Consider the following 25630-nt stretch of genomic DNA (forward strand, 5'->3'; position numbering starts at 1 on the left):
CAACCAGCCGTCTGCAGGCGATGATGCAGCTGTCCCGTCTGACTCCACGCAACAGCCGCGAGAAATCGGCTCCGGGGAATCGTGTAGATTCACAAGACTTGTTGATCTTTTTTTCTATTAAAACAAACGATGATATTTAGAGTACGTGTACGCTCAGCGTCCAAATATGTCCGGGGCGGAGGAGAGAGGACCTCCGTATAGGCTTAATTTCACATCGGATAGATGGCTAAACCAGTGACGTTCCTTCTTTTTCCCCTTCTTATTTATATGCTTGCACATCGTTCTCATTAAAAGTCTCCATAAATTAAGGTATGTTTTGTTATAACTTTTCCCATTTAAGTTATTATTATTATTATTATTATTATTATTATTATTATTATTATTATTATTATTATAGTCTCTTTCAATGTTAACGGTTACTACATAAACAGACAACTATACACGTTGTCGTAAGCGTTAATGTGCTGAAACAAGTAAAAGCCAAAAAGTGACTGACTGACGTTTTGACGTTTAACGTTTCAAATATTTCGTTGAGGTAGCACATTCGCCTGAAATATTGCAGATGTTTCCATGCAAGGTGACGCTAGATCAATATCCCGATGCCCCTCCTACAAATTAAATTATGTTTAATGCTCAGTTGACGGCTCTCAAATAAGATCAAGATGTTTTGAATAGAGTAACCTATGAGATTTCAACGATGTATCTAAGCACTACATTACAGATTAAGCGTCGTGGTAGGCTATTAATTATAAGCGACTTACACTAGCCTTCCCATGTACATGAAATATGTGTGTAATGTGTTCACCGTTATTTTCCTGCCGGATTTATTGAATATGGAACACGCTGTCATATGTTGTTGCCTCTGAACAGGCAGGCGTCAGTGGTCGTTAACTATTTAGCAACAGTGTTAGAAAATTGCTTCTACCTCGTGATGTATTTTTATTAAAAAGAGCACAGAAGCTCGTCTCGCCGATCACCCTAGACAGCGAGACAACTCCTTTCTCTTCTTCTTAAAGAAACCGATTCTGTTACGCATACAAAATTAACAATACGTGTGATCTCGGGATGAGGACCTGTAACTAGATTTCTCTCGAATCTGTCAAGATCGCCAGAGACTCTGAATATTAATAAGTTCCCAAACTTGTTTGATGATCATACCACCATTCACGGTTACACATATGTATCGATAGTTTCAGCACCGCGTGAAAGGACAGCGCCCGACATTCATTCACAAGCAGGGTTTTCATTCACACGCGCTTCCCAGGAGCCTACGCTGTGATAACGCTACATTGAGCCTATGTAAGATAATAACTGACATCTGACATGCAAAAATGACTTGTTTTGCCTTTTAATTCATGCACATCAATATAAAACGTATTTTTAATTATTTTTTCGTCTGTCAACAGCAGCAGAGATGGACGAAAGCAACTCAGAAAATGACTGGTAACACGTCGTCTGTGGCTCGTTTTCTCTGCTGAGTTGTGGCCGACCTACAAACTCATATGTACAAAATGGATAAACCATCCAGCGGAATGAGTAAAGTGGGCACTCGATCGACAGCCTCTCTCCCCCCGGATCCAGTGGATATTATACGGAGAATGTCGTGTTGCCGCCGAGTCCGGCTAAACGTTGGAGGTCTTCCACACGAGGTCCTGTGGAGAACTTTGGACCGATTGCCTCGCACGCGCCTGGGGAAGTTACGAGACTGCAAAACTCACGAGGCGCTCATGGACATATGCGACGACTACAACCTGGAAGATAACGAGTATTTTTTTGACAGACACCCTGGGGCGTTTACGTCTATTCTGAATTTCTACCGCACTGGAAAGTTGCACATGATGGAGGAGATGTGTGCGCTGTCCTTCAGCCAGGAGCTGGACTACTGGGGGGTGGATGAGATATATCTCGAGTCGTGCTGCCAGGCGCGCTACCACCAGAAGAAAGAGCAGATGAACGAGGAGCTCAGACGAGAGGCTGACACTTTAAAGGACCGGGAGGGCGAGGAGTTTGATAACACGTGTTGTTCTGAGAAACGCAAGAAACTTTGGGATCTACTGGAAAAGCCTGGTTCATCTGTAGCAGCTAAGGTAGCTAACAGAATATAAATCTGTCACTTATATTAATCACCTGTTTCTGCTCCCGGGCTGTCAGATTGTTCTGGAAAGGGAACAGGAAGTTGAGGATGTACTAAGGAAATACGCCACCACACCCCACACATACACAAATATGCTAAATATGCAGGCTGGCCCTGTGTAAATAGCTCACAACCTAAACCTCTGCACCTAATTGTTGTTTGTGACTTGGCACTGAAGGGTTTTCCCCCTCCACAGACATCACTACGCATAATGTCATTTCCCAGTTCCATTAGGGCCAGTTCCCTGTCAGAGCGTTCTCTCTGCCAAGGGAAAATCGCAGCATCTACACAACTGTTGGAGTGTATATATCAACCGGCAATTAGCTTAAAAGGCAATATAAAAAGTGCCGTTCTAACCACCAGCAGCACTACTGCTGCTGCAGACTAAATCGCATCAAAGTTGAGCTCTTCTGTGATTACTTCAATTCATAGTGCGTTCATTAATTATGAATTACAAGTTTGCGAAATCTGTAGAATCAGATGAAATTTGACACATCTGAGTGAACTGGCTTGGATGGCTATCTGCATTCTTTCAGAAGTTTTAGCTCCACACCTGTTCGTCTGAGCATGGGGGGGGTCACACTGTATGTGGATTGACAGTTACCTGGCAACACAGTGATGACTCAATTACCTCCAAAGAGGTCTCTTAAGTCAAAGGACTAAGAAAAGAGTTTGCGATACTACATGCATACATATATGATGTGCGTGTTGAAGATATAGCCCTGATGATCTGATCAGGTTGCTTCTGTGCTCCAAAGGGATTGACTTAGCTTCTGTTGTTTTCGTAAATCTCCTTGGCTCTTACTGCTTCTCCCTCCTTCCTCCCCACTCTCCGTCTCTCTCTCCTTCCTTCCAGACTCCTGCCCTGCACCTCCAGCTAAATGTCAGGGAAATGTCACATTAATTATCCTCCATGAGACTCCACGCCCCTCTCTGTTCTTCTCTGCTCCTCCCTCCCCATAGTCAGACTCACAGCCGGCTCTGTCTGTCTCTGTCTCAAATCACATTTTGCTCCACGGCTCTACCGCACAATGAGATTATGGCTGACCACCGGCGTACCCCTGCAAATTAGCGTCGGCTCATATTTCACTGCTGGTGCGCTGCTCGGCATGTTCACAGACATGGCATAGCCTGGTCTGTTGCTGAACACGATTAAAGGTCGTTTAACGGTCGAAAGTGGCAGCTTGTTCTGTGGCTCCTTAGTAGGGCAAGTGCAGCAGATGAAGTTCAGTGCCCTTTCAACTCTTATGTGCACTCTATATAAAAGCAAGTATGCACAATGATCCAGGAACACAGAGTACTTCTGCCAACTTTTAGCCCCTCCCCCCCACCCCCCTGAACCAATCAGATCGAACTTTGAAAAGGGACAAAGCTTTGTTTCCAGATGCAGCTTGGTGATTTAGGACGACAAAAACCCTGTCCTGTTACGATTCACTTAAGATCAGAGCAGGCACAAGAATAATGTCATAAACGTGGGTGAAATAAGTGTGTGAAGGCTGGTCTGGCCACGGCGGTGTAGTATCCAGGTATCGGGACTGTAATTCACCATGTTGTCACCTGCTGCTGCCTGCAGCTGCTGTGACAAATACCAATTACACCCCCCTTACACCCCCATTACTGCAGACAAATTAAAACTGTCTTTATTTACTATCTCAGATTTGCTTGCCTCATGGACCAGGACAAGTAAACAAACTGGCACGGGCAGATGATAAATTATGGTGTGTTAGCTTATTAATAATGCGGACTGCAATATTTGATTTCCAGAGATGAAGCACAACCATATTTGTTATTTTCTTCACAAAAACACCTGCATGTTGCATTGCTTATGTTTCAGTTGTCCTTTCATTCATAACTATTTAAGCCAAGTTGTGCTCTACTCTAATTAACACAGCAGTTCACTATCCAACCGCAGATCTGTACTGAATCTGTAACCAATTCACTAAGTGTCCACGGTGCTTACCAAAGTTACAGTGCTGTGTGTTGGTCTGTTCTACATTCTGTATTAGCCAGAATTGTGCGAGGTGTCATGAACAGTCTGTTGTGTGTGCTGCCTCCATTTTGTGTAAAGTAAATAATTATGCTTCAACTTATTTACACCTGGAGTCTTTTCTGCTCTAAGATAGTGGTGAAGATTACGCAGATTGTGTATTCTCTGGGGTTTATCTCCACCATGGAGATGAAAATGATATTATCAGATGATTAAAAGAAATATTACTGGAAAAAGAAAACAAATAGAGCTACTCTCCCCTGGAGAAAATAACCAGACATGGTTAAAAAATGGGATGACTGGCATCTAATGGATCCCTCTGATCCTAATATAGATTTGTATATTGGAACCAATATTAGGAACATATCTAACTTGCACTTATATTAATAAATTAAGCATATTTTGTCATCTACCCCATTGTTATTGTTATCTGCCCATTGTTATTGTGTGCATTGTTATTAAATGTTCTTTTTTCAAAGCACTGAAAAAGTATAGTGCACTAGAGAGAAATAGACTGTGTTATGGATAGTGCACGCTCTAGCCCACAGAGTAACCACTGTAGTCATATGTGACTCGAGCTGATTCTCACATATCAATGCTCCAAATGTAACCTCTGAGCTTTGACGGCCCTGCTGTTTTGGTGACCTCTGCTACCCAAAGCTTGGCCCCATGGTGCAAAATATTAAACAGTGAATGAATCATCTAATGCTCTGAGTCAGCTCCAATCCCAGATGCTTCCAGAAGCCACGAGCCTTGTTACTGTGCAATCAGGTCTAATCATCCCTCTGCAGTGGCTCATTTGTGTCAGTGGGTCAGTAAAGTGTCTTTCATTTGCTTTTCAATGGGAGCCTATTGAATCTGTCCCTTGTTTAGGTTTTGGCTTCTAAATATAATTTAGGCAGAGCAACCTGGCTGTTTGTGAGGACTGTGAAGAAGTCCACATAAATAAAAAAAACCTCACAAAGTGATTGATGTTAAAGGTAGTGAATAGTTGTAATGAGAATGTTGATTAACTTCTCGTGTTGTCTTCTAAAGCTTGGGACCCATCTTTTATTTTTCACTAACCATATAAGCTCCATATAAGCTTGATAAAACTTAATCAAAAATGATAATGTGATTGTTATGGCTTTGGAGGCAGTCATAGACACTAATGAATAGACACGGCTGGAATTAAGTTTCAGGTGCCCCAGCGTAGGTTGCAGTAATAAAATGCGACTGAAAATCTCCAAAGGGATCGGCATCACAAAGCTTTCCAGCAGGAGATTTAGCTGGCTAAATCAGTCAGCCTTGAAAATAAACCCGCTCTCTTTATCTCTGTCCCTCTCTCTCTTGTCCAGCAACGCAGGCACACACAAGTGCAGACCGTGTCAGTAAAAACCACAAGAAGCTGGTGACTGTGGGCAGAGGTGACTGCTCGGGACAAGTTTGCTATTCAGAAGCGGTGATTTGTGTCTAAGATGAGGTGCAAATGGACTTACATAAAGTTTGTTCCTCAGCTCACCATCTGCAAAAGGGCTGTAGGCATAAACATATAATAATCACGCTCTGTCTTGTAGAATTATAGCCCACAACATTTGGATCAAGCATACGTTTGATGTCATTGGACTGATGTAAATGCTGACAAACTTGAAGACTGTCTTAAGTGCATGAATGCAATAACCTGTGAATGCTCACACCCTTAATCACCGCGCGTTCATTCACTTCCACCATCGGCACCCAAGTCACTGTTGCCATGGTGAACTACATTGGTTTCCAGGGTGATGGCTTGTGTTTCGGTGCTGAAGTAAGACTGTGTAGCGTGTGCAGAGTGCATAATGAAACTCGCACGCTTTCGCCTGCTCGTGCCCATTTAGAGCCTCCTGTTGGGGCCTTGTTATCAAATTCCGTGTGTGCGCTAAGGTTCAAGATCTATGTTGACGCAGGTTAATAGAGACTAAGAAATTGTCTTAAGGGTTCTGTCATTTATTGATCCATACCCACACACCTCTATTGAGTATTTTATAAAACCTTTCTGAGATGAAGAAGAATGGAAAATTTTGCACTGGCAGCTGGTGAAAATGAAAATAAATATATGTTTGACATGACATTAACATTAGTCCTTGGAATTAGTTTGCCCTCCTTGTCTTGTGGGACAAAACAGTGATCTTATTGACATATGCAAATGTGCTCCAGTTTCTGTGATGAGTACAGTAGCGATAAAGGAGAAAAGAGAGACGAAAGGGGTACTGTGTCGCTTTACTTCTCAGAGATTATGCTATAAAGAAATACCAGCTGGTGTGCTGTAAAGTTAGTTTGACATTAATGACTTAATGAAAAACAAGGTGATCTACTTTATTTAATGCCACCTATATTTGCAAGGACAAATTGGAAAATTCATGTGGACAAGGCAGCCATTACTAAAGAGACAGTGGGGCCAAATGACCCTACATCTGCAATGTAAAGGTTTACTAATGTTCATATATTTTAGTTTTTTCACAAGAGAGTTAAATTGTCATTTTCATGTGTGTTGGAGGCTGAAACTTCCATTTAGAAAGAGTGCTAAACCTTTTTCTTTTTCATACTTGACCAAACACACTTAGTTCATGGAATGACACAGAATCATTTATTTGATGCCTGGAGACTAAGTGGACTCTGTGTGTAATAATCAATGTTAAATTGGAAGTCTTGGCTAGTATGAGCCAAATTTTAAAAAGCCAAGAAAGCTGTAGGGGAGGCTAATAAAATGATCCAAATACAGACTAATACAGCACAGCACATCACAGACTGATATAGTATAGCACATCACAGACTGATATAGTACAGCACATCACAGTCCGATATAGTACAGCACATCACAAACTGATATAGTACATCACATCACAGACTGATTTAGCACAGCATATCTCAGACTGATATAGTACATCACATAACAAACTGATATAGAACAGCAAATCTCAGACTGATATAGTACAGCACATCACAGACTGATATAGTACAGTGCATCACAGACTGATATAGTACAGCACATCTCAGACTGATATAGTACAGTGCATCACAGACTGATATAGTACAGCACATCTCAGACTGATATAGTACAACACATCACAGACTGATATAGTACAACACATTACAGACTGATATAGTACAGCACATTGCAGACTGATATAATACAGCACATCACAGACAGATATAGTACAGCACATCACAGTCTGATATAGTACAGCACATCACAGACTGATATAGTACAGCACATCACAGACTGATAAAGTACAGTGCATAACAGACTGATATAGTACAGCACATCACAGACTGATATAGTTCAGCACATCACAGACTGATATAGTACAGCACATCTCAGACTGATATAGTACAGCACATCACAGACTGATATAGTACAGCGCATCACAAACTGATATAGTACAGCACATCACAGACTGATATAGTACAGCACATATCAGACTGATATAGTACAGCACATCACAGACTGATATAGTACAGCGCATCACAAACTGATATAGTACATCACATCTCAGACTGATATAGTACAGTGCATCACAGACCGATATTTCACTTCATTTACTGCTAACATCCAGGGCCATTAACTTGGCACAGAAGTCTGACTGTGACTGATGTTATGCTTTGTTTTGTTTTCAGAATCAGGTGAATATATGTGAATATATTCAAAGTACTGTATAATATAAAATTAAATCAACCGTGCAGTATTTTAACATTAAAAATATGATATGAAACTTTCTGGAGGATTCCCAAAACCAATCCTTGCACACTAGAAAGTGAAAATGATCCTGCTGTTTAGAGCTCTTCTCCACACTAGCCTTTTAGAAAGTCCATTATTTTTTCTGTCTATTGATTTCATTGTTCATTTCTATGTTGTCAGCAGTAGCAGTTAGCAGTAAAGCACCGCAGTGGCAGTGACAGTGAGGGGATTGCATGACAGTTCAAGAAAATATATTCCCATGTCGTCATCTTATTTTATTATATCTAGCCGATATGTCAGTTTTATAGTGACAGGTAGCTCTTCAGGCGCAATCGTGACAGTCACTGTAAGCACTACAAACGGCCATAAACAACTGCACACAGCAAGACCTACTGGAGCGCCCTCATTGGCAGAGGCAGGGAGGGGGTGGGGCTTGCTCAGGAGAGGGCAGATGGAAATAAATAGCACACAAAGAAAGTTGAAGGTATTTTAAGTTAGCATGGGGATTCTGAAGTAGAATAAGTAGAGGGTCACATGACTTTAACTCAAGCCTCCTCTAAAAGACAAAGTGTTCCATGGCTCATATTTCAGCCAGCACACTGCAAACTGTGGTTTGCGAAGCAACCACAGTTCAGTAATTTTCAGTAATAAATACTTCCCAGTCTAAGTCCAGGTAGAAATCCTCAGAACTGACTCTTTGTTCATCTGGGGTTCTTATTTCGTGCGGTCGGCTTAGTGTGTGAGACCGATCAGCCTCTATTGCTTACACTACTGGACCTTGTCTTTTTTTTTGTGGTGGTTTTGCTCTTGTAAATGCCTTTATCAGGGCTATCAGTGCCCTACTCTTCACACACACACACACACACACACACACACACACACACACACACACACACACACACACACACACACACACACACACACACACACGCACGCACGCACGCACAAGCACACACACACACACACACACACACACATATGCATTCTTCTCTCTCTACCATTTCTGCAATGCTAAAAAGCCTGTCGTCAGTGTCACCATAGCAACTGTGTCTTGTGCGATGCTTGGATGCACAGCTGTCTCTGCCAGGATTAGCTTTAACTGGAGGTAGTGTGGGGAGGTGATTTGTGTATTTCTTAAATACTCTGCATATGTTATTGGGTGTTTGTGTAAGTGCAGTTCATACCGCAATGTAAATTAGTAAACCCGCATAATACTTGTACATTTACGACCTTTATATAAAAGTGGTTTCCAAATCGTAGAGGAGAAGGGAGGTGTCACTGTTGCACCGTGAATAAGACGGTGATTGCATTGTTGATTGTATCGATTTTTACTTCTTTGAGAATGTGTCTGCTCGGAGACTTCTGATTTGAACGAAGAGTTTTTCTGTCTGCTGTGCCTCAGGACATATGTACATACACACACACACGCACACACACACGCTGTGTACGTGCACACAGACACACAAACACATACACAAATTACAAATTGAAATCATGTTTGCTATAGAACAGTCTGATCACTGTACATGTTTTTGTGTTTTGATAAATATGGTAGGTAACCTATATAAGAAGAATGTTTTGTTTTTGTATTTTCTATCTCTTCACGTCGCTCTGTGTATGTCTGCATGCATGTGTGTGCACTGTGGAAAGGCACTCCTCCGGGCTACTGTAGTCCCCTTGGCAAGGCTATAAATAGCTCTGTCACTGTTTGAGAAGGTTTAAATATAGACACTGAGAAGGATTCTCCCCCCTACACTCAGACATATGAATAATGTATAAGACACTATGACAGTGCCATGCAGCAGTCCTCCAGGGCAGCTGGTTGAGTGTAGCTGGCCCTGTGCATATGGTCCACCTCTCACAGGGCCACGGGGACCCCCGCTGAAGCAGCCTGTCCAACAGAGGACACCGTCTCCACGATGGACAAAGCAATAAGAGATTATGACAGAACATTGCCCTTACTTTACACAAGTCGTATTCTGAGAAACTGAACAGGGTCGGGCACGTGTGAGATCTCGCGTATGCGCGTACGTGATCGTGTGTACTCGTTTTCTAGAAAATGTTGAAGACACGGTCTTCTCCAGTAACCATGGAGACAGTGTCACTTTCAGAAAAGACTTGGAGGCAGGCTAGAATAACAACACACACATACTCACACAGATGTACGCACACACAGGCGCGCACCCATGCACGCACACACACACACACACACACACACACACGCTCACACACACACACACACACTGCCCTGCAGAACAGTACTGGATACTGGATTGCATTCCCTTACAATTCAAAGCTCAACTGTCTTTTTGACATAAATACTGAATGAATACAGTCTCATCGACTCACTGATATGGTCATATGAAATCGAAAGCTCAATTTCTTAGCACTCTTAATTTAAGCGTTTTTGAATCAACTGTCAGTCTGTACCAAACATTGCCACTGCCTTGAATCTGTAAATAGACAGGTGCAAATAGGATTGTTAGCAGGAGTCAGATCCCCAATGATTAATGTGACTAAAGTGTAAAAGCACGAGGCTGCCACTCCCTTCTTCCCAATCAAGGACCCGTAGTGCAGTAGACTGATCCACACAGATCCACACAGATCCACACAGATCCACACAGATCCACACAGGCGCTGGCCTTTGAACTCTCATTCTGTGGCCACTCCAGGAATGAGAAGAAGCAGATGCAGTGGAAGAGAGGAATTTTTAGAGGAAAGAAACTTCCTGTTTGTCTGCTAGCAGGCATCTCCAGACAAGCACTTCACGTTGAGCACACAAACAGTTGCCGCAGCAACAGGTCAGAGGCGGCAGGATGTCAGTGGAGAAGGTGAGGGGAAGAGTTCCTGCTGGAGACTCACTGGAGGAGCTGGAGAAGAGGAGCAGGAGACCTTCTGCACACACACATGGACACACACAAACACACACACACACATGGTCACACGCACGCACACACACACACACACACACACACACACACACACACACACACACACACACACACACACACACACACACACAGCCATATACATGACTTTTCCTCATGAGTAAATAAATAGACTTGTCTTGCTGAAGCGCATAGTGCGAAGAGGTCACCAACTTTCTGCAGAGTCCAGACATCTACACTACAGTCCCCTACAGACATCCAAACTTCATGTGGCCTTCAGATTAGCTCAAGAACAGTGTGCAGGGAGATTCATGGAATGGATTTCCATGGTCGAGTAGCTGCATCCATTACACTGGACTCTAGAGCAGTGGAGGTGCGTTCTCTGGAGGTGACAAATCATGTTTCTCCATCTGGCAATCTGATGGATGAGTCTGGGTTTGGCGGGTGCCATGAGAACGGTACTTGTCTGACTGCATTGTGCCAAGTGTAAAGTTTGGTGGAGGGGGTATTGTGGTGTGGGGTTGTTTTTCAGGAGCTGAGATTGGCCCCTTAGTTCCAGTGAAAGGGACTCTGAATGCTTCAGCATACCAAGACATTTTGGTCAATTCCATGCTCCCAACTGTGTGGTAACAGTTTGGAGCTGACCCCTTCCTCTTCCAACATGATTGTGCACCAGCAAGGTCCATAAAGACATGGATGGCAGAGTCTGGTGTGGATGAACTTGACTGGCCTGCACAGAGTCCTGACCTCAACCTGATAGAACACCTTTGGGATGAATTAGAGCGGAGACTGAGAGCCAGGCCTTCTCGTCCAACATTAGTATGTGACCTCACCAAATGTGCTTCTGGAGGAATGTTCAAAAATCCCCATTAACACATTCCTAAACCTTGTGGACAGCCATCCCAGAAGAGTTGAAGCTGTTCTAGCTACAAAGGGTGGACCAACGTCATATTGAACCCTATGGATTAGGAATGGGATGTGAGTCATATGTGAGTCAGGGAAGGTGAGCTAATACCTTTGGCAATATAGTGTGTAAATATATATACTCATTGGCCACTTTATTAGGTACACCTCTCCAACTGCTCATTAACGCAAATGTCGAATCAGTCAATCACATAGCAGCAACTTAATGTATTTAAGCATGTATACATGGCCAAGAATGGAGAAGAAAGGTGATATAAATGACTTTAAATGTGGCATGATTGTTGTTGCAAGACGGGATGGTCTGAGTATTTCAGAAACTGCTGATCTACTGGGATTTCCACACACAACCATCTCTAGGGTTTACAGAGAATGGTCCAAAAAGAAAATATCCAGTGAGCAGCAATTCTGTGGGCGCAAATGCCTTGTTGATTCCAGAGGTCGGAGGTCAGAGGAGAATATCCAGACTGGTTCGAGCTGAGAGAACGGCAACAGTAACTCAAATAACCAGTCATTACATCCGAGGCATGCAGAAGAGCATCTCTGAACATACAACATGTCGAACCTTGAAGCGGATGGGCTACAGCAGCAGAAGACCACACCAGGTGCCACTCCTGTTAGCTAAGAACAGAAAACCGAGGCTACAATTCACACAAGCTCACCAAAATTGAACAATAGAAGATTGGAAAAACGTTGCCTGGTCTGATGAGTCTCCATTTCTGTTGTGACATTCGGATGGTAGGGTCAGATTTTGGTGTCAACAACATGAAAGCATGGATCCATCCTGCCTTGTATCAACGGTTCAGGATGGTGGTGGTGGTGCAATGGTGTGGGGGATATTTTCCTGACACACTTTGAGCCCATTAGTACCAATTGAGCATCATGTTAATGCCACAGCCTACCTGATTATTGTTTCTGACCATGTCCATCCATTTATGACCAAAGTGCAACCATCTTCTGATGGCTACTTCCAGCAACATAATGACACGCCATGTTGTAAAGTGTGAATCATCTCAGACTGGTTTCTTGAATACGACAGTAAGTTCATTGTACTCGAATGGCCTCCACAGTCACCAGATCTCAATCCAATAGAGCACCTTTGGGATGTGGTGGAATGAGAGATTCACATCATGGATGTGCAGCCGACAAATCTGCAGCAACTGTGTGATGCTATCATGTCAATATGGACCAGACTCTCTGAGAAATGTTTCCAGTACTTTGTTGAATCTGTGCCATGAAGGATTAAGGCAGTTCTGAAGGCAAAAGGGGTACTAGCAAGGTATACCTAATGAAGTGGCCGGTGAGTGTGTATAGCTATATACTGCTCAAAAAAATAAAGGGAACACTAAAATAACACATCCTAGATCTCAATTAATAAAAATCTTTGAAATCAGTTGAAAATCTCTCATTTCTACCTGTTGTCTGTTCCATTTGCACAAGAGCAGATGAAATTGATTCACGATCAGTGTTGCTTCCTATCTGAACACAAAGTGTGGATGACTTGGAGTTACATTGTGTTGTTTAAGTGTTCCCTTTATTTTTTTGAGCAGTGTATATATTTAAATGCTCAAAAAATTAAGGGATATTCCAGTTGAATATCTTTATTTATTACATAGTGGAATGCATTGAGAACAAAAAATGATAAACATGATCAATGTAAATCAACATCATTATCCCATGGAGGTCTGGATTTGGAATCATACTCAAAATCAAAGTGGAAAATCAAATGACTGATCCAACTTGGAAATTCCTCAAGACAAGTTAAAATGAGGCTCAGTAGTGTGTGTGGCCTTCACGTGCCTGTATGACCTCCCTACAACACCTGGGCATGCTCCTGATGAGGTGGTGGATGTTCTCCTGAGATTATCTCCTCCCAGACCTGGATTAAAGCGTCAGTCAACTCCTGGACAGTCAAATCAAATAAAATCAAATATATTTGTATAGCGCTTTTCACAACACATGTTGTCACAAAGCGCTTTACAGGATTTACAAGGTTAACAATACTATGGGTCCAAATCCCTAACAAGCAAGCCAAAGGCGACAGTGGCGAGGAAAAACTCCCTATGATGGTGTGGAATAGGAAGAAACCTTGGGAGGACCAAGACTCAAAAGGGAACCCATCCTCCATTGAGCGGCCCGTTAACACAAATTACAAATTGCACAAAAACAAATTATACAGATGAATACACAAGTTACAAACAAATTACACAATCAGGCTAAGTATAACTAGAATGAAAGTTTTGGGTGTTGATATTGTCAATGTAAATGTCTTGCAATGAACGTCAGGTTTTCCAGAAAATGCCAGGAAAGTCTGTGGTGCAACGTGGCATTGGTGGATGGAATAAGACATGATATCCCAGATGTGCTTGATTGGATTCAGGTCTGGGGAACGGGCAGGCCAGTCCATAGCATCAAAGCCTTCATCATGCAGGAACTGCTGACACACTTCAGTCACATGAGGCCTAGCATTGTCATGTATCAGAAGTACCCACTGCACCAGCAGATGGTCTCACAATGGGTCTGAGGATCTCATCCTGGTACCTAATATCAGTCAGGGTACCTCTGGCTAGCACATGGAGGTCTGTGCCACCCTCCAAAGAAATGCATCCCCACACCATTACTGACCCACTGCCAAACTGGTCATGCATGTTGCAGGCAGCAAACTGTTCTCCACGGCATCTCCAGACTCTTTCACGTCTGTCACATGTGCTCAGTGTGAACGTGCTCTCATCCGTGAAGAGCACAGGGCGCCAATGGCGAATCTGCCAATCTTGGTGTTCTCTGTCAAATGCCAATCGCCCTGCATGGTGTTGGGCTGTAAGCACAAGCCCCACTTGTGAATGTTGGGCCCTCATACAACCCTCATGGAGTGTGTTTCTGACAGCAGAAACATGGATATTAGTGGCCTGCTGGAGGTCATTTAGCAGGGCTCAGGCACTGCTCCTCCTGTTCCTCCTTACACAAAGGAGGAGGTAGTGGTCCTGCTGCTGGGTTGTTGCCCTCCTACGGCCCCCTCCATGTCTCCTGGTGTACTGGCCTATCTCCTGGTATCTGCTCCATGCTCTGGACACTGTTCTGACAGACAAAGTAAACCTTGCCACAGCTCGCATTGATGTGCCATCCTGGATGAGGTGCACTACCTGTGGGTTGTAGACACTGTAGGTTGTAGATACCACCTCATGGTACCTCAATGGTGTGAGAACTGACAACATGCAAAAGTGACCAAAACATCAGCCAGAAAGGATGAGAACAGAGAAAAGGTATGTGGTCACCACCTGCAGAACCACTCCTTTATAGGAGGAGTCTTGCTAATTGCCTGTCCTTTCTACCTGTTGTCTGTTCCATTTGCACAACAGCAGGTGAAATTGATTCACAATTGGCTTCCTAACTGAGCAGGTTGGTTTCACAGAAGTGTGGTTGACTTGGAGTTACATTGTGCTGTTTAAGTGTTCCCTTTATTAATATATATATATATATATATATATATATATATATATATATATATATATATATATATATATATATACATTTTTTTATTTTATATATAAAATTCTGCATTCTTCATATACCTGATCAAACATAACATGATCAAAATAGAAACATAGACCTAATCCCAACCTGAACTACAAAAGTACATTTATTTAAAATATATAAAGAAAATATTGTATTTTACAATATCACTTTTATTTTATTACAAACTATTAATTGTATCAAAATATCACTAAATGTGTGACACATCATTATATTACCCAAGCACACTATTGTTGAAGTTTTATCATTCTTTCCTGAAAATGAAAGTATGCTCATTGTTTTTCTGTCTTATTTCTCCTCATCTTTGCCTTGAAGTAGAGTCCACAGGAATGTTTGCGGTAATACTAATTAATTGCTTTGATCAACAAGTGTAACATGATAATGAACAGTTCAATTCTGCCTTCTTATCAAAGAGTGGAGTGGCTGAATCAGTTCAGATGTATGTTAGAGATAGTGGGCCAAATCACATCCGTGTAATTAACTAAAGGAAAGCTTTTCTACCACAGCACAGACAAAATACGCATGGAAAGAAAGAAATATGTATACATATGTACAGAGCTGCTCGGCAGTTTATGAACTCCTTGAGTAGTTTAGAGTTTTATGTTGTTTTACCTTGATTCTCTTATTTTATCATCAACAGTTTTTGTATGTGAAACATCCAGTTAATATTCATCTATTCCATTAACTTACTCCAGTGAAACACATGTGAGTACTCAAGTAATCATGAACAAATAAAATGAGACATCCTTGAGAAAATGAGACATCCTTGAGAAATGATTTGAGCCACACTGACTAAAAGCGAGTGGATACCAACCAAACCACTGTCGTGCCAAGGCGTAAAGCACACAAATCAACAATGCCGAGAGGAAAGGAGACATCTGAGAACATCAGGAAGAAGGTGGTGACAGCCCATTGGTCTGGAGAAAGATACAAGACCATCTCCAAAAGATTCCAACTCCATCCATCCACTGAAAGACAAATCATTTACAAATGGAGGACACTCAGCATCACCGCAACTCTGCCCAGAAGTGGATGGACATCAAAATCTACACCAGAAAAATAATAATTCAGGTAAAGCTCTAACCACCATCACCTCCAGAGTTATAGAACTCTCTGGCAGCATTTGGGATGAATGTACATGTGACTACAATCAGGTGAAAAATCAATAAAACATGGCATTCATGGGACAGTTGCTAGAAGAAAGCCTCTGCTCTCAAGAAAGAGCAAAGTTGCCCATTTAAACTTCATTAGAGAGCACTTGGACAAACCAGAGGCTTTCTGGAAGTCCATTCTCTAGATAGATGAGTCCAAAATTGAATTAATTTGGCTACAACCACAGGCGCCATGTTTGGAAATAAGTCAACACTGCATATAAAGAGAAGAGCCTTGTCAGGAATAACACCTGATAGCCAAGACTTTATGGACAATCTCTTTCGTGATATGATAGATCGTTTTGTCTTCGTCTACATAGATGACATTCTGATTTACTTACTTCAGTCACAGAACTCGTCCAACACGTCTCTGCTGTCTTGCAACACCTGCAGGAGAATAGATTATATGTGAAATCAGAGAAGTGTGAGTTCCACATTTCCACAGTCTCATTCATAGGCTGCACCCTCTTGCCGGGACGAATACATATGGATGCTGATAAGGTGGATGCGGTGATGAATTGGCCAGTACCTCGTTCGACGAAAGAGCTGCAACGGTTCCTGGGGTTTGCGAACTTCTGCCGTCGATTCATTAGAGGCTTCGGATCGATAGCGGCCCCTCTCACCGACCTCCTGAAAGGGGGACAGAAACGTCAATTTGTGTGGTCCTCCAAGGAGCATCAAGCATTCAACATGTTGAAAACTGCGTTCACCAGTGCACCCATATTGCACCTCCCAGATCCCAAACTTCAGTTCATAGTCGAAGTCGATGCATCAGAGGTGGGTGTGGGCGCTGTTCTGTCCCAATGGCAAAACTAAACTGTTACCCCTAAACTGTTCCCCTGCGCCTACTACTCGAAGAAGTTGACACCTGCAGAAGTCAACTACGACATGAGAGACAGAGAACTCCTGGCTATGAAACTAGTGTTGGAACAGTGGCGTCATTGGCTGGAGGGTTCCGAACATCCATTTATAGTATATACTGATCATAAAAACCTAGAGAACGTGAAATCCGCCAGACGTTTGAATCCGCATCAGGCAAGGTGGGCTCTGTTTTTCTCCAGATTTAAGTTCTCAGTGTGTTACAGGCCCGGCTCCAAGAACACCAAGGCAGACGCTCTTTCTCGGATTCACGATCGATCACCAAGTGACGAGACGCCGGTGCATATTCTAAAAGACTCCTGCTTCCTTGATCTCATAAGGTGGGATGTACAGGATGACTTGGATGCGGCATTACGCACCGACCCCGGTCCCGAAGACTGCCCCGAGGGGAAGCAATATGTCCCGGTGTCATTGCGAGGGCGGATCCTCCAGCTCGCCCATGACACGGCAGGGACAGGACACCCGGGTATCACATGTACTCACCACCTCATCGCTTGGAAGTATTGGTGGCCATCGTGGGAGGACGATATCCGTGACTACATACTCGCCTGCGAGGTATGCGCTCAGTCACGTACTCCACGCTCCTTACCCACCGGTAAACTCCTCCCGTTGCCTATCCCACGTCGGCCATGGTCTCACATAGCGGTCGACTTTGTCACTGATTTGCCTGTCTCAGGAGGCAATACCGTTATCTTTGTTGTAGTGGACGAAAATGTGTCGTCTGATTCCTTGCTCCAAGTTACCCATAGCCATGGAAACAGCATCAGACATCTTCCACTACGTCTTCCAGATCTATGGGCTCCCAGAAGACGTCTTATCAGATCGAGGTGTACAGTTCACCTTGCGCGTCTGGACCCAGTTCTGCAAGCTGCTCGGAGTGACAGCCAGCCTGACGTCAGGATATCATCCCCAGTCAAATGGTGAGGTGGACCGGTATAACCTGGGTCGGTTTTATGCCAGTACTGCGCATCTCAAAGGGACTGGCATAAATATCTTCCCTGGGCTAAGTACGCACGTAACTCCATAATTCACTCCTCAACCAAACTCACTCCTTTCCAAATCGTCTACGGCTATCAACCCCCGTTTTTCCCATGGGATGAGATGCCCTCTGATATCCCTACTCTAGACAAGTGGCTGACACGTAGTGCGCGTACCTGGGAACGAGCTCATGTTCAGTTGAGACGCGCCCTCCATACCCGCCATATGAATGCTGATCACCGTCGTCTCCCAGCCCTGATCTATCACCCTGGTCAACGAGTGTGGCTCTCCACTAAGAATCTCAACCTGCGTCAGCCCTGCCGTAAACTCAGTCCTCGTTACATCGGGCCATTCAAAGTGCTGAAAACAGTTAACGCCGTGACCTACAAGCTGCAATTGCCCCCTCATTATCGCATTAATCCCACCTTAATCCTAGCCATTAGGACTCAGCTGTTCCTCATCACCACGCCCACATTCCAGGCATTCATATACACCGCCGTCACAACATCTAGTCGCGAAGTATTGCCAACTATGTTGAGTACCGAGCGTTATTCTACTCTGCTGTGTCTCCTGTGTATCGACCTCTGCCTGTTCCCTCGACCCCGTCTCCTGCCTAGCCCTCAGGTACCATACGGACTCTGCCTTCTCGTTACGACCCCGGACCGGATTGACCACTCCCAACAAACGGCGCTAGATAAGCTCAGTTTATGCATTAACATCTCGCATTTTCTGATTATATCTGTCTGCCAAATAAAGAGCACGGCGCTTTTGCTTAAGGATCCCTCTCTGTCTCTTCCATTCGTTACAAGCCTCCTTCCAACAGTGAAGCATGATGGTAGAAATGTGAAGGTCTGGGCCTGCTCTTCTGCCTCCTGACCTGGATGACACCATATTATCCAGGGAACCATTCTCAGACCTACAAATTCTTGACCAGAATCTTCTGCCATCAGTCAGGGAGTTGAAGTTGGGACAAAAATGGATCAGGCAACAAGACAACAACCCAAAGCATTCCAGCAAAACTCATAAGGAATGGCTTGAGAAGGTTTTCACTCAGGTCCAGTCAGAGGCCAGAATCCAATCCCATAGGATAGTGTAGCAAGATCTGAAGTGGGTGGAACATGCCAGATGTCACTTCAACCTCTCAGCTGGCAGAGTTCTGCAAGGAGGAGTGGGCAAAACTCCCAAAAAGCAGATGTGGGACACTCGTTTGTGGTTAAAGAAGATGTTTGGTTGAAGTAATGACTCCAAAAGGAGGTGCAACAAGCTGTTAACTAAAACGAAATGAAATGTGCCATATTTGTCAATTGTGATTTTTCACCACAATCAAAATTTGTCCTCCGCATTTACCCAGTAAATGCAGTTAGAACACACACAAACACACACACTAGTGATTACTAGGGCGCTGTGGTGCACACATGCCCAGAGCGGTGGGCAGCCCCAGGGAGCAGTAGGGGTGCCTTGCTCAAGGGCACCTCAGTCATGGCCTCAGGCCTGGGAATCGAACCCACGACCCTCTGGTCACAAAACCAATTCCCTACCACAGGACCATGACTGCCCCATTAAAAGATTAAAACAGTTTACATACTTTTGCACTTGGCAGATTTTCAAGAAATTCAAGAAATTATTTTTCTTGAATAAATAATGAAAATAGTTTTTTTTTCTGTGTGTCCCTTATTTGGAAGGTCTACAAATAGACATTTGGATCATTTCATTCCCTAAGATTATTTCATTCTTTTTTGTAGAAAACAATGACCATGTTTGCGTGGTTCATAAGCTTTCAAGCAGCGCTATGTATATATACAGTATATACCTGTATATTATTATTATATGAGACAAAAAAATGAAAAAATCCTGAAACACAAAGGAGACAGAATGAGATAGAACGAATGAAAGAAAGAGAGATAAACAGAGGGTCATAATTCACATCTGCCATAGCGTCATGGCAACAGTGTACTCCTCTGATTGGAGGTGGCTAAGGGCTAGCAGCTCAGTGGCATCTGGGCTCAGTCCTCTCTTTCTTAGTATGTTATGAAGAACATTTGGATGTGGTCATGCACAACTCTGAGTGTGTGTGTGTGTGTGTGTGTGTGTGTGTGTGTGTGTGTGTGTGTGTGTGTGTGTGTGTGTGTGTGTGTGTGTGTGTGTGTGTGTGTGTGTGTGAGTGTGTGCGTTCTGCAGGGGAGTGGTTTGCTAGTATGTTTTTTTCATCTAGGAATGATCACAGGTTTTATATGTCAATACTTCATCCTTGTGAACCCACACTTTGAGCTGTACTTTCCTTAAAACTTGTATTGTGGCCTTGGAATAGGAGTCATTATTATATTGTTTGAGATTGGATTATGCTGTTTAGATTGTTTAAACTGGTTTTACTTAACATGTTATCAAGTCAGCCAGACGTGCACAGCGTAAGACAGCCTCATGTTCATCTCATCCATGGTAGACAACGGAGGAGTGGTTCTTGCAAGCATGAGTTTTCAATATTTTTAACTCTGCTCCAACTGTGAAACATGAAAGTAATTCCAGTAAAAATGAATTCTAATTACTTCAGAAGACACGACAGACTTCATGGTTTGGCTGTTCTGTCCAAGAAAAATGCTAGAGACAAGAGTTTGGACTTGAAGTCCAACATAGATGATTTTTGCTGAGTTTACCGCACATCAACACAACTTCACCTGAATGAGTGTCTCAAGAACAATGACTTAACTGAGGCATAACAGAGCAAGTAAACAAGCCTAATTCCTTTTTTAAAAGTAACATTTGTTTGTTGTTGATCTGGGGCCCATAAGACCCTGGTTATGCCTCTGTTTTTTAATAATCAGAAGTATTGTTACTTATGTGAGATGTTTATTGATGCCAATGAATATAATTATTTTTCAAAATCAAGAAAAAAGGGGAAAAAAATTATTATATAGTTTGCCAGCTTCATGACCTTACCTAATTTCAAATATGATGGAATACATACGTACAAACATTCACTGAATTAAAACGTCTTCCCTTGGTGTTTTGTGCATTATTTTATGCTTCTGTTTTTAATTAAATGTTTTAATTAAACAGCCAACTGCACAAAATATATATTCTGTTTCATGGAGCAACTAATACCAACAATAATATCGACTACACTAATACCGACAATACCAGTTCATTTGAACTGATTAGTTTTATTACAAACTCCATATTAACTTAAGGTAATGCAAAAATAGACTACTTGTGAGAAATGCTGAGAAAAATTGTGTGGATATATAATGTCTTTAATTATTTCTTAATTCAAACCTGGCTGATCTATTTTTCTTTCCACTAACTGTGTGTTTTTGATGTTTCTGATTCACAGATATTGGCCATCATCTCTATATTGTTCATTGTACTGTCTACAATTGCCCTGTCTCTCAACACCCTCCCAGAACTGCAAGAAATCGACGAGTTTGGTCAGAGCACGGACAACCCTCAGCTGGCACATGTCGAAGCTGTATGCATTGCCTGGTTTACCATGGAGTATCTCCTTCGCTTCCTCTCTGCACCCAATAAATGGAAGTTCTTCAAAGGCCCACTTAATGTCATTGACCTGCTGGCCATCCTTCCATACTACGTCACCATCTTCCTGACTGAGTCCAATAAAAGCGTGCTGCAGTTTCAGAACGTGCGACGAGTCGTGCAGATCTTTCGAATCATGCGAATTTTGAGAATTCTCAAATTAGCTCGTCACTCGACTGGGCTACAGTCGCTGGGCTTCACGTTAAGGCGCAGCTACAATGAACTGGGCCTGCTAATCCTCTTCTTAGCCATGGGTATCATGATCTTCTCTAGCTTGGTGTTCTTTGCTGAGAAAGATGAGGATGATACAAAATTTAAGAGTATACCTGCCTCCTTTTGGTGGGCTACTATTACCATGACCACTGTGGGATATGGTGACATTTATCCAAAGACATTGTTAGGCAAGATTGTTGGTGGACTCTGCTGCATTGCAGGAGTGCTGGTCATCGCCCTCCCTATTCCCATCATTGTTAACAACTTCTCTGAGTTCTATAAAGAACAGAAGAGACAGGAAAAAGCCATCAAGAGACGCGAGGCCCTGGAACGAGCCAAACGCAATGGCAGCATAATTTCCATGAACATTAGGGACGCGTTTTCCCGTGGTGCAGAGCTTCTTGATGTGGTGGTGATGGAGAAAGGTGAGAAGCCTCAGGACAACCATCTCTCACCCAGTCGATGGAAGTGGTCATCCAAGCGAGATCCATCTGACACCAGCTCCAATCGCTCCTTCAATCCCGAGCAGGGTTCACCGAGCAAGGCCAGGGCCTCCAGTCCTCAGAGACTCAATGCACAGAAGCTGGAGGAGATGTACAACCAGATGACCAAGACCCAGTCACAGCCGAACCTCAACACCAAAGACAGGAGCTCATCCCGTGCAGGTGGCAGAAGGGATGAGATTGAGCTGGGCACCTTGCCTGGTCAAAGGAACGATGCACTTGGGGGTCGTGAAACTGTGGTGGACATGAAGAGCCTGTCTAGCATTGACAGTTACATAAGCTGTGCTACAGACTTTCAAGAGAACCCACGGTTCCCCTACAGTCCAGCAGGGGGCTTGTCCTTTCCAGAAGGCTCTCGTTTCTCACACAGTCTTGGAATGGGTTTTTCTGCACGGGTCAGTGCTAACCCAAGTCTTCAAACCACCATGGAGCATGGGTCCATGCTTACTCCGCCATGCTCTGCTGCAAAACCTCTTGACACGGAAGGTCCACACCAACAAGGGGTAAACCTTGTGAAAACACGCTCCCTTAGGGTGAATTATCGCGGTTGTGGGGAGAGCAGTCCTGCTAGTGGCCTTCTCTCAGACAGTTCAGCTCCCTCAGATCGCTCCCTCCTCAGTCCTGAGGTGTCTATATATACTACAGCCAGCAGCAGGACTCCACCCAAGACACCTGAAGGAGTCGCACTCACTCCAACTGTATTCACCTTCCACGATGCCTCTATTAGCAGGTATATCGATGCCGACACAGATGACGAAGAGCATCTACGTGATAGCTGTCCATCGGACCACCTACTTGGAGGTCTGGGTGCAAAGCCTCACCTCAACAGTGGCTACCAGGGGGGCACCAACCACCTGGAAGCCGCACAGAGGCTGTTGGGCCAGAACTGCCTGTTCCCCTTGGGAAGCACTCCTAGCGGAAGCCATGAGAACCATTTGGTGCTGGATGCCTCAGGCAGATGTAAAGGGGAGCGAAGCCGTCCCAAAACCTTTGACGAAGGTCTCTGAGGTTTTGAATCGTGTCTTGTTGCTATAGAGGGAGCTAGAGCAGGGACAAAGAGAGAGGCAAAGGCGCTGGAAAATTTGCAACTACGTGTGCAGGGCATCGTCACTTTAGAGACACCTGACTCAGCCAATCCAGGAGGCTACCTCTAGAGGCCTTGCTGGAAAACAGGTTGTGCTGCCACGCTGAAGAAAACAGAACTCTGAAGATGTAGTACAGCCCATTTCTCTTTCCGTCTCTCCCCTGTTGTAGGCAAACCTGTACTGGTGTTTACTGGTCCGCAGTTTCATGCCACAGGATTAGATGAAGCAGTTTTGACTTTTGCCAGAATCTGACAGAAGCAGTTTTGTTCAAAGCTTAATCAGGTTGGAATGGGAAAACTCAACAGAGATCAGGTCTGTAAAGTAAATCAAAGGGACAGTCATTTACTGCCCTACTAGCCATTGTTCAGAGTCCACTTTCAAGTAAATGTGATAGCCTGTTTACTAGTGCCCCCTCCCCCCGTCCCTTAAGAAACTGGCCTTACTTAATCACAAGTATGGATGGCTATAAAGTGAGCGTGGTTGTGTGAATGTGTGCGTTATTAAGAGAGCTGGCTTTATGACAGTGTGTGTATACGATCACTGACATTCCTGCACACCACACACTCTCAAATGCATACAGAAACAGTAAGACTTATTTTTATACAGACATTATCTTTAGAGATTTGTTGCGCCAGTCTATGTCATTGCCACCAAGGTATTAGTAACATCAGTGACTATTTATAACAGAGGGTACCCATTTCAGTGTATATTATGCTTTGCCTAATTTTGTTCATATCATAATTTTAATTGGTACAGTTTGGTTACTGGAGACTCGATTGGTTGGAGACGATAAAGTGGTGAAGCAGTAACACGGTCAGATTTGCACATTATGTCCATACCCATATTTACCCCAAATTATCCTGAACGCATCTACATATAAACCTCTGCACTTTCAGCATGAAAACAAACACCGAGGTACGTGGATTTCACCTGTCCCCATTTCTAACGCGAACACACAGAAACGTACATGCCCACATGCAGCGTGGACACTCAGGTATGTGTAAGATGTTCTGGTGATGGCTACAACCAGTTTCCATGGTGACCACATGCCCTTGTCAATGTGCATATCCGAGTAGAAATGAGGGTAGAGAGGGCTGTGTGAGCCACATCACGCTCACACACAAACACACTCAAGCACTGAGGATGTGGAGAAACAGAAACAGGAGAATTCTGCATCTCCGGGAAGTTGTTTACATGCAACTACCATCTCTGTCATAACAATTCAGCAAAGCAGGTATGTGAACTGAATAGCAATGATGGTGAGATTTGAGACACAGAGCAAAAGAAACCAGGAAACAGGGATAGATTTCCTTTCTGTGATTAGTCAAGCATAATAGTCTGTGATAGCAGTCATACACATGGGCACCGTTTAACGTAACACGACAGTGAAATCCAACTGGTATTTTTCCTTTGTCTCCAAGACAAGTTCAAGGGGTTCCTATTAGACTAGAAAAGGTATCCAGATACTTTCTAGAATGTTCTATGTACACTCTGAGAAGGGCCTGCTTTCACAGAGATCCTAATTTCATTTTAGACATTCGACAGTAAATGCAGATTCTGTTAATGCAGTCAGTGCAGATGCTGGTGCATTGGTTCATTATGTTGTGGTTAAGTTGAATTCTGAAGGGGACATTCTTTAGCTTTTAAAAAAAATAGCTCTAAGAACATTTTCAGACCTTTGCCAGATAAAGTACATCAGTATTTTCATTGTGAAAATGTTCAAAAGAACAAACAGTGATGACAATCAATCATTTGAATATGACTAATGTTAGTGTCTTATTGGCTTATGGGGTGTTTGTTTCTGATGTACACACAAGGTGCAGGTCATTTATAATCAAGAAATCTTCGTAAAGTTTTCTTGGACTAAAAAAAAACCCCTCATGGAAAATGTGTTAGAATACTAACTCAGTGCTTCATATATCAACATATACATGCTCCTTTATGTCTATCTTCATTTTATTTATTTTTTTTCAACCTCAATTCATTAGAAAATACAAAGATTTTTTATTGTTTTATAAAAGCTGGCTCATGAGAACAGAATATGAGTTTGTATGTGTCAGGTTTCAACCAGAAAGCACAATCAATTGACCACTCATTTATTTTCCTTTTTTCTTATAAAACTGTAGAAATAAAAAGTA

General features: G+C 43.2%; 1 protein-coding gene across 2 annotated transcripts; it reads left to right on the forward strand.

The window, feature by feature from the left end:
* Positions 1 to 11: 11 nt before the first annotated feature.
* kcnb1 (potassium voltage-gated channel, Shab-related subfamily, member 1) lies at positions 12 to 25308 on the forward strand. Of its 2 annotated transcripts, XM_077014267.1 has the most exons (4): positions 12 to 141; positions 295 to 309; positions 1407 to 2087; positions 21492 to 25308. In XM_077014267.1, the coding sequence occupies exons 3-4, from the start codon at positions 1503 to 1505 to the stop codon at positions 23412 to 23414; spliced, it is 2508 nt and encodes an 835-aa protein (XP_076870382.1). In that variant the 5' UTR covers positions 12 to 141; positions 295 to 309; positions 1407 to 1502; the 3' UTR covers positions 23415 to 25308. The 2 variants fall into 2 exon arrangements, with proteins under 2 accessions (XP_076870382.1, XP_076870380.1); XM_077014265.1 differs by having other exon boundaries at positions 12 to 309.
* The last annotated feature ends 322 nt before the right edge of the window (positions 25309 to 25630 follow it).

Source organism: Brachyhypopomus gauderio, chromosome 8 (genome assembly GCF_052324685.1).
Source record: "Brachyhypopomus gauderio isolate BG-103 chromosome 8, BGAUD_0.2, whole genome shotgun sequence".
In the NCBI taxonomy this organism is placed as follows: Eukaryota; Metazoa; Chordata; class Actinopteri; order Gymnotiformes; family Hypopomidae; genus Brachyhypopomus; species Brachyhypopomus gauderio.

What these genes read in the sequence shown, in the direction of transcription:
- kcnb1 (XM_077014265.1), top strand. Translation starts at nt 1,503, where the DNA reads ATGTACAAAATGGATAAACCATCCAGCGGAATGAGTAAAGTGGGCACT. An exon ending in GTTCATCTGTAGCAGCTAAG is followed by an intron (nt 2,088 to 21,491) that starts GTAGCTAACAGA and finishes TCTGATTCACAG; the next exon opens with ATATTGGCCATCATCTCTAT.